General features: G+C 32.8%; 1 protein-coding gene across 3 annotated transcripts in view; it reads left to right on the plus strand.

The window, feature by feature from the left end:
* ETV1 (ETS variant transcription factor 1) overlaps positions 1 to 8,574 on the plus strand; it is a 93,212-nt gene extending 84,638 nt beyond the window's left edge. For all 3 annotated transcript variants that reach the window (XM_081288583.1, XM_081288582.1, XM_081288584.1), the window contains one exon: positions 3,694 to 8,574. In XM_081288583.1, coding sequence (XP_081144709.1) covers positions 3,694 to 3,915 — 222 coding nt within the window. In that variant the 3' untranslated portion in view covers positions 3,916 to 8,574. The remainder of the gene's footprint in view (positions 1 to 3,693) is intronic.
* Positions 8,575 to 10,491: the final 1,917 nt, after the last annotated feature.

Genomic DNA, 10,491 nt, shown 5'->3' on the forward strand with positions numbered 1-10,491 from the left:
GCCTAGCTTACATCCGGAAGTCATGGTAAGCCAAGGCATGTGTGGTTTGTCTAGACCATTAAGAGCATTCTCAGCTAAAATTATTATAAGACCCATAATTGCTCCTTTGGTTTTAAACACAGTATTTGTATTAGCTTTCCATGTCGATGAAAAATACCTGAGGTAATTCACCTTATAAAGCCAAAAGTTCTATGGTGGCTCACAGTTTTAGAGGTTTCAATCCATGATCAATTAGCCCTCTTGCTTTGGGTTTATGGCAAGGCAGCATATCATGGTAGAGGAAACCTGCTCATCTCATAGCCAGGAAGCAAAAGAGAGAAAGAGAAGAGACTAGGGTCTCACTACTCCTTTAAGGCAGGCCCCAGTGGTCTAAAGAACTTTCACTGGGCTGCACCTCTTGAAGTTACCACCACCTCCAGCAGCAACATGTGTGGGACCAAACTTCACCACATAGACCGTTGGAGAACACTTAAGATCCATACTATTGCAGTGGTAGACAGAGATTTACGGAATGTTGTACCTGATCTTAAATATTCTCAAATATGTTTAAACTTATTACTAGTAGGACCACTACTGATTCCCATTTATTTGTTGTCTTATTCCATGTCCTCTTATTTTAATAAGTTAATAAGGCAACATGCTATCACATAATGATATAGATCCTGAATTATACCAGTAAAAATGTCATTGTTCCTCATATTTGCCCTTGGTAGGCTATAACTGCCAATGAAAACTATTTACCACTAATTTATAAGTTAATTTAGGAAAGTAAAATGCTAATTGTGACAAACCTTTTGAGGTGTTTCTTATGACTTAAAGAATGGCAGGATGCTCAATAGCTCAATGCAAAAAATGCATTATATTCATGGCTAGCACAATGAGGACACTTACAAGTTTAATTGTGAAACTTATCCCTCCTCCTCATGCCTATATAGCCATTCTGTGTCTGGCTGTTCCTAGACACATCTGTACTCCAGTGCATCACTCACATTCTTTCTAGAATGTTCTGCCCTTCCCTCTTTAACTTATGCACTGTTCTGTTGATTAAGTCAATTCTAGTATATTCATTCAGAGGAAAACTGTGCCATCCTTTTTATTTAAAAAAAAAAAAGATGTAGAATTACATACTTCAACATGTAGGGGAAATATTTACATGACCATGTTTATTCATTGACAAAACTCAATGAATTGACAGTGGGCATTATGTAGAGTACACACATACAACACACACACACACACACACACACACACACACACAAACAAATTAAAAAGCTAGAAAATAAAATAAAAATAACCAATGAGTCTAAACATGAAAAAAAAATTTAAAATTAAAACTGGTAATTAATTTCAGTAGTTATGAAAGAAAGAAGAAATGGTGTAGTAATGCTCGTTGTATCTAGACAATAGGAGTGCTCTATTTCAAAATTTAGAAATGCCTAGAAAAATATATACCAACATTTTAAACAGTGATTATATTCTGGATGATATAATTAGGAAGCTTTTTTTCCCCCTTGATCTGTCAATTCTAATTCAGTAACCAATAACTCTGAATTACTTTTGAAATTTCAAAAGCTAAAACATAATTCAAATATTTAACCTTTGAAAGTACAGCTTACAAAGATGCCTCCTTGTTTTCATCTGATTCATTTGCCCACAAAATCCCTGTTTTTCCTCTCTCAATATTGTAATTTGGGGACACTTAATGTACAGCCCTTTTCACATTGTGATTGTAATACTAATAATGGAAGACATCACTTTCATTGTTTGGATGTCAGCTCTTGTTCTAAACTCAGCATCACTTAATATAGTTCAATAAATACAGTAGTCAACCTAAAAATGTTTATTCAAAATAAATAAAGAAATAAAAGAAAAGAAACAGGAGGAAACAGTGAGTAAAGACAAAGTCCTTAAGAGATTTTATATTCTTGATTGCATGTTATCCATTTAAATTCCCTGTGGTGAAACCTTTTTCATTTATCACATCACTTCTAATTATAGCCAATATCAACCTGTTGGACAAAAAAGCAAATATACCTAAATATATACCTTCTTTCTCTGAAGCCCCAAACAAAATAAAACAGGTTATAAAACACTCAAAGGTATGCAGGCCATATACTTTTTTTTTTTTTCCTTTTTCCCTGCAAATACTTTGAACAATGGAGGGAGAAGAAAAGGAAAACTCGAATTTAATATTTCAGGTTGTTTCTGGTATTTTCTACTTATTTTTTATGATAATTTCACCAGTTCACCTTTAAGAAATTAATTTCCTTTGCATAAGGCAGGAAAGTAAATAATTATGTGAGGCTTCTGTTTGCAATGCACTGTGCAAGAGGCTTTCCTCTCAGTCCCACAGTGGCTTTCCAAGGAGCCATTCCTGTTTCCATTTCACAAGGCAGGGAACTGAGGAGGGAGTTAAGCAACATGTCCAGATTCATAAACACTCCTAAGTCCTGGCTCTTTTAAAACTCAGGCATATTCAGCTTATTTGAATTTGCTAAAGTGGTTCCTCTTATTTAAATTTGGGGCAAAAAAAAAAAAAAAGTTCTGAAACGGAGTTCAGAGGAGCAAGACTTTGGCAGTTGTTCTTTTTCCCCAAAACTTATACAAATAGTTTAGAAACCGTGAACACACTGTTCCCCCACACCACAAATCCAATAGCAATGTCTTTTTGACACATGGGAGCACAAAGACATTGAGAAATTTTCAGCTTTCTGAAATTATGATCTACACACACACACACACACACACACACACACACAAAACCAAAGTGAATACAAAGAACTATGAATGTGCACCCCTGCCCTGGTGTTGAACATGTCAGCACTATTTTTTAGTGGGAGCCATATTTGTCTCCTTTGATTGCTTATAATTTTCTACAGAAGCATTACTCTTCCAAATTTAAGTTTGAGGTATGTCATTCCCTACACATTACGGTATGTCTCTTTTATTTCAGGCAGTTGTCACATTTCTTTTTCTCATTTCCTCTGTATGCGTTGTATATTTTAGATTCCTTTCACTTTTTTACACCTCTTGCTTCAATTTGACACTTTACACACATCCTTAAGTTCCATCTAATGTATCTTCCCTTCATTTTTAAAAATGTGATGTACCCACGATAATGCTGTCCTCTTGATTCATCTTTCATTTAAATAAGGCAATGTATCTTTGCTTTTTTAGATGAGAATACACAACACAAAGCAGGAGGTGGGGGATATTAGGAATAAAACACATTTTTCTTTTAAACTTTCAAGGCTTAGTTTTTCCATTGTTCTCAAAATGGAATATTGAGAGGGAGATACCATACCTTAAAGATATAAATTTTTACAAATGTGGATGTTGCCTTCAAATGAAATTAAAAAATTTTCCAATGAGAAATGCTTGCATGAGATCATTGTTTTTAAAAAATAACAACATAACTTTGCTTTTATATTAAAACAAGCAAACTGCTGAAATTCATAGCTATATCTGAATGGATTAACTATCACTCAGTTATCATTTTGTATTTTCCTTGATTGAATCACAATTTATTGTAAAAACAAAGATTTTTTTTTTAACTTTGTGTGTATACCTGCTATGTATTGGGTTGCCTTTGTTCATTCAACTTTCTCCTATAGTAAATCATTTTTCCCCCTTCCTTTCCCCTCCCCATCTGGGGATGGTGAGGATGGGCTTTTTTCTCCGTGTTCTCATCAGGTGGCTGGAGAGAGATATGTCTACAAGTTTGTGTGTGATCCAGAAGCCCTTTTCTCCATGGCCTTTCCAGATAATCAGCGCCCACTGCTGAAGACAGACATGGAGCGTCACATCAATGAGGAGGACACGGTGCCTCTGTCTCACTTTGATGAGAGCATGGCCTACATGCCTGAAGGGGGCTGCTGCAACCCTCATCCCTACAACGAAGGCTACGTGTACTAACATGAGTGACAGTCAAGGGGGCATCCTCGTGCTTTCTCTCTTTCTGCGAGATGTAGAGAATCATTGAATTCTCTTCAGTCTTTGTTTTATTTTGTTGTTTGTATTTTATTTTTAAATAATAATACAAAAGGGGGCTTTTCCTGTTGCATTATTCTATGGTCTGCCATGGACTGCGCACTTTATTTGAGGGTGGGTGGGAGTAATCTAAACATTTATTCTGTGTAACAGGAAGGTAATGGGTGAATGGGCAGAGGGATTTGGGGATTACTTTTTACTTAGGCTTTGAGATGGGGTCCTACAGGTTTTAAGTATGAAGCTATATTGTGTCTGTCGATTTCATAATAACATAAGATAATGTTCATTTTCTCTGGATACCTATGGTACAGTTAATTTCGCATTGTGTAAATAGCCACTTGGAGACTATTTGCCTTTGAGCATTTTCCCCCGTCATTTCTGAGGCTCTGCAGGTGTACAAAAAAACCTACTGTAAATGGCAGTTTAATTGTTAGGAATGACTGTTTTTGCACCTCTTGTAAAAAGGTATTTAGTGATTGCATTTGCCTTTTGTTTTATTTTGTTTTGTTTGATTTATATATGACTCGTAGAGGATAACCACGCAAGTGGGCAGTTCTCTCTGAAGCTGAGTAATCACCATGACTGTAAATGAGGGGCACAGTTTTGGACTCTGGCTCCAATCTGAGCCATAGGCCAGTAGCATTACACGTTATCTGGTGCCACCTTGCTCTTTAGTTACATATCATACTGTCTTTTAAGTATTTTTGTTTCAGTTAAATAGTGACATGTCATGGTCCTTTGGAATCTTCATTTATATGTTAAATCTGGGATCACAATGAAGCAAAAAATATCTGTCTCCTTTCTCTTCTTCCAGTACATAAATACATTATTTAATCAATAAGAATTAACTGTACTAAATCACATATTATGCTGTTCTAGTTACAGCAAGCACTCTTTAAGAAAAATATCCACTACACTAAATAGGTACTATAGTAATTTTTAGACATGGCACCCATTGATATGCATTTAAACATTTTACTGCTGTGTTATGTTGATAACATATATAAATATTAGATAATGCTAATGCTTCTGCTGCTGTCTTTTCTGTAATATTCTCTTTCATGCTGAATTTACTATGACCATTTATAAGCAGTGCAGTTAACTACAGATAGCATTTCAGGACAAAATAGATGACTCAAACCATTTATTGCTTAAAAAATAGCTTATGCCATGCTATGCTATGAGCAGCTTTTATGCACATTGACAAATGAAGAGTAAGCTTCAGCTTGCTAAGGGAAACTGTGGAAACTTTTGTAACTTTTGGTGAAATGGAAAATTACAAACTGTCAAAGAATATGAGGAAGTTTGCTGTATGACATAGTGCTGGCACTGATATTATCCATCATCTCGTTTTGGACACTCCTGTAAATGTGACTGGATTGTTTGAAAGAAGATTTAAAGATTTGAAGTTTCAAAGAGTTTGTTTTGTATTTTGTTTTGCATTTGGAGAAAATAATCAAAGGCAGGACTTGTTCCATTCACTCTGAAAGAACCATAAGTAAATGGTATTGCTGAATAGCTTGTTAAGAATCAAGCAAGTGACATGAATTTTGTTCAATCCATTAATATCCTAGAAGCATTTTTTTCAGAGTCTATAGCAAAATGTTAAAAAAAAATCCTATACATGAAGCCAAAATAGACCTATGAAAGCATTTCATGATAAGCACCAGAAAGACTATTTAAAGATGGTCTCTTGCTACCCATTACTACACAGATCACAGCTATTTCTCTAAATAGTTATTGAGGAACCCACATGCCAAAATCAATACTATTCACATTATTCCTACAAAAAAAATTCTACTTCAACATATGTATGTAACCTGTGATCTCAACGATTGTTCTATATACTTGTCACCTATCATTTGGCCCTTTGTGGGCTAATAAGTATGCCTTAAAAATAAGAAACTATTTTTTTCTTTTAAACCCCACTATGCTCATGTGGCCATTTGCAACACTTAGAACAAAAACAGATTTTAAAATATTCAGTGGAAATTTTATTGGAAAGAAAATGGTTATATGAGACATTTGGTGAAACTGAAGAGAAAACTTAGTGGGTCATTAAAAGTATGTTTTAAATGAAAGTCATATTGAGGATTTTTTTCTCTTCCTTTTTTTTTTGTTCCTTTTTTTCTTTTTATATTCTAACTCTAGTCAGTCAGTGAGGAAGAATTAGGCCATGAGTTATCTTAAGGGATCAAAGAAAGAAATGACATTCATTATATAATATTTAAGGACAGACTACATATTGCTGTTTATGGTAGTGACTCACTGAACTAAATAAGTAATTGGCCTATAGAAAATATATTTCCAATACAGAAGGGTTCAAAATATTGCATTATAAACTCTTTTGGGAAATGTATCAACTTTTTTTGGTTTTTATTTTTTACGTTTGGATTTTATTCTACTTTTTGTTTGGTTGTATTTTTATGTTTTTTTTTTAAATTTTCAGGTAGATTAATAAATCTGGCAGCTGATTTCTGCAAGATTCTCGTGTTTTGAATTTCTAATTGAATTGGCTATTCTAACATAGAAATTTGAAATAATGTCTTCTTTCCCCTTTGTAAGAGAAACTTATTGGAGTATCTCCACTAGTATTCACTGCTTCTTGTTGATGACATGCTAATATCCAATAGATTAACTACAAAGAATTTTATATCTCGAATAACTAATGAAAAAAATGCTTTTTCTCAATTTATACCTATTTAAATATACCTGAAAACAAAAAATACACAAAGCAGGCAATGCAGAGCATTTTTCTCAAGTCACAGAAGAACCTTAGAGATCCAGTTTCCTGAAGATATTGTGTAAGTTATAGCAACTTTACTAATTCAACACAAGACTATTCTAGTTCTGGAAATACGAAGTCTAACATTAGCCTATAGAGCTAAAACCAAGGTGTTTTAGGGCCAGTTCTTAAGCCAAGATGTCTGTAGGACTGGCTCCTTTTGGAGGCAATCCTTGTTGTCCCTGCTTCAGAAGGCTGCCAGTATCTCTTGGCTCCTACCTATGTTATGTCAATCTCTATTTCACTAGTCACATCCCTTCTATAGTCAAATCTTCTTCTGAAATCTTAAGGATACCTGTGATTATACTTAGATTTTACCAGCTAACTCAAGCTTATCTCCCCCATCTCAAGATCCTTATTCACATATGCCAAGTCCCTTTTGCCAGAGAAATTTTTCATAGGTTCTGGGGATTAGCATGTGTGCATGGGAGGGGACTAAGGAAACCTGTTATCCAGCCTAATATAATGAAGACCCTATGTAGCAAAAATGCTAACTTATTTACTCAAGGACAAAGAAAAGTTCCATCAAGGAATCTAAGTTTAGTATTATGAAATGTTTTCATTTACCATTAAGATACTCTGACCCTTATACTTCATCGTTTTGAAAGCTTGCTATATTAAAGTTTACTATTCCACTAGTCCATCTGGTAATCACTTCAATTTATTATATTACTCAGATCACCCCTTCACTGCAGGTAAACATTGTATAATGAGGGGAAAAAAAGGAAGATGTGATGATAACAGTAATAGCACAGTTAATCTTTTACAAGTCAGATTATATTTTTAAAATAAATTTCTTTTACTGTTATTATGAGTAGTTATTCTATGATCGTAACATCTGCAAATGATTCCTTCTTATATGGTAAGAACAATACATAGACTATGTCTCTTGTTAATTAAAGGAACAGTTGTAAAAATGTCTAACTTGTCTTTATATAACAAGGAAAAAAAATTATTGCTTGATGTTATAGCATTTGGACAGATCACAGGAGTTTCTAAATTAAGCCACTCTTATCTATTATGAAAAGCAGTTCAGAGCTTATAGTGACAAAACATTACAGAGAAGAAGGCCATTTGAATTTTTATTACTTCGAATCTTAAAATAAAAAGTTAAAATTTAAAAAAAATGAGTAAGCTATTTTCCCATTGCTGTTTGGTACAAAAAGGGGGGAATTAGAGTTATTAAAAACCATACAATTTGAATAAAAATAATGTTAGGAAGAAATTTAAAGAAGACTAATGTACATATTGTGTAATTGTGATAAGAATTGCATATAAGCCAAGTTTCAGAAAGGTATTTGTGTTGGACAAAACACAAGAATTTGACCCGGATTGGGGGGGGGGGGGGACCCACAGGAGGTTGGGAGGGGCCACCTGGCTGCCTCCTGGGGACTTTGGAGAACTGATCTAATTTATTTAGAACTCAACTAGCAATTTTAGGGCTTGATTTCTCTTTGAAAGAGACATTTTAAAAGTTTATGGAAAAGTATAGTTTAAGAAGAAAGTTTGATTAGACTAGTGAATGGCTTTATAGAAATACTGATGATTTTAGAATGTTCAATTAAAAGTGTATATATAATAGCTTGGCTTATGAATTCATATGTAAGGTAGGTTTTCTTTTTGCATATACATAGACTCCAATATTCTTATTTGGTTCCATTCTAAAATTATATTTATGTTTCTATGGGAAATAAATTTTTTTAAATTCACTTGGTTGTATTAAAATTATATTTACAGTTTGAGAAAACATGCTATGAAATTCATGTAATTACAGCAAGTTAAATATGCTCAAAATTTGAATCTAAAATAAAAGTCCAGAAATGGAAAATATGGAACTGTCTTGATCACTCTGAATAGTGGCACATCTAAAACTGACAAATGTAATCTAAAGTTTAAACTGCATTCTAATAGTTTTAGATCATTTCAATAATTTATGACCAAATCATTTGAGTGATGTCTTTGCACTACTTCTATCATTTTTTTCCCATTCACTTTCTGGATAATTTAGATGCTAAGACACATGATAAATTTTGTTTTTCCAGTTCTGTGTTCCAATTTCTTAAAATATTCTTTCATTTAATCCCTTTGATAAATGTATCAGGAAGAACTTTTAGGAAGAGAATTATCTAAATCATTTCAGAAAGTCCTTTAGGCCAAACACCATGGAAACATGACTTATATTACTGCTTCCACCCTTCCTGGCTTTGTCCAATGAGAAGCTGAAGCTAATGGCAAAAATGAAATGTCATTGTGTTAAGATACCACGTGATCAAAGGCAAGTTCATAACTCGGACCTAGATGCTTCACTGATGTAACTCTTAATCACTAAATGTCTATTACAATGACTCACATTTTGCAGAAGCACAGATTATTAAAAAATTTTTAAAGTTTTTGAATATTTTTTATGCAAAAACCTAAAAAGGAAATCAAGCACGGCTTATTTAAATAACAGAAGCAAGGAATCATGGATTTAAGTAAAAATTTTAAATTTCTGAAAGCATTTAGAAAACAAAATTATTAAAGTACCACTCTTTTTCCTATCAGAGAAGGATACAGCTTAATAATTCCTGTGCAAAAAAAAAAATCTTCAGAAAGTCAAACACACTGCCTCCATAATTTGCATTATTTATTAAACATGACTTCTGAAAACAAGAATTCTCAGAAAAAAATTATGATGCCTAAATGTTTCAAAGTCACATGACTCAGAAGAAACAAAAACTCTTTTATAAAGTAGAAAGTAGAACTAAAAGGATAGAAATTATTTTATAAATGCATACTAATTTTTATATCATTTCTGCAAAGGGGGCTATGACATTCTTATATAAATTGTAAAGAACCTCTTTGTCCTATAGGAAATTTAAAATGCGAATTTAACTGGCAGCTTTGGTGAAATTAAAAAGTAAAATACTGCATGTGACATTACTTCTTAAACTGCAAAATATTATTCTATTTTAATTAACCACAGAAATATTTCTTAACTCTTAAAAATAGTCTTAAATATTTATTTTTTAAACAAAACTTCTCATTCTTTATAAAAAATTGTGGTAAAATATACTGAACATAACATTTGCTACTTTAGTCATTTTTAAGTATACAATTCAGTGGCATTACTTACATCCACAGTGTTGTGCAATCATCACCCCTTCTTCCCCAAATGTTTAGATTTTTATTCTTAGTTAAAATATTATTTAAAATACTACAGGCAATACTTAGTTGTGCATTAAACATTATACATTAGGATCAGAAATGTAAAAAAAAATGCAACTTTATGTTTCTAATAATGTAATTGTTGTTCATTTACTAATAGGTTGGCTTTGATTTTTATACTGTAGCTCCATAGCTTTTTTAAGAAAAAAGATAAGTACTGTGTATAAACACTATTTCTACATAGCTCAATAATTGTGGCAAGAAAAAAAGTACATTCAAATAATTAACTTATCGGGTATTTTGGAACAACTCAACATTTTAATTTATGTTAATAAATACAAAAAGTCTCTTAAAACAAGTCACATGAAAAAAATATTTTGTACTCATGCTTTCTTTAGTTTGAATTGACATATTTGATTAAGATATCATATAGACATGAACATATTGAAGCTATAGTCTATGATTAAACTCTTTAAGACAGTGATAATTTCAGACAACATTCTTAAAGAGAAAATTCTCAAACTGAAACATATGCTGTATTCATGCTAATATTTAATTAAGGTGAAATT

This window comes from Spermophilus citellus, assembly GCF_964194105.1.
Source record: "Spermophilus citellus genome assembly, chromosome: 3".
Lineage (NCBI taxonomy): Eukaryota > Metazoa > Chordata > Mammalia > Rodentia > Sciuridae > Spermophilus > Spermophilus citellus.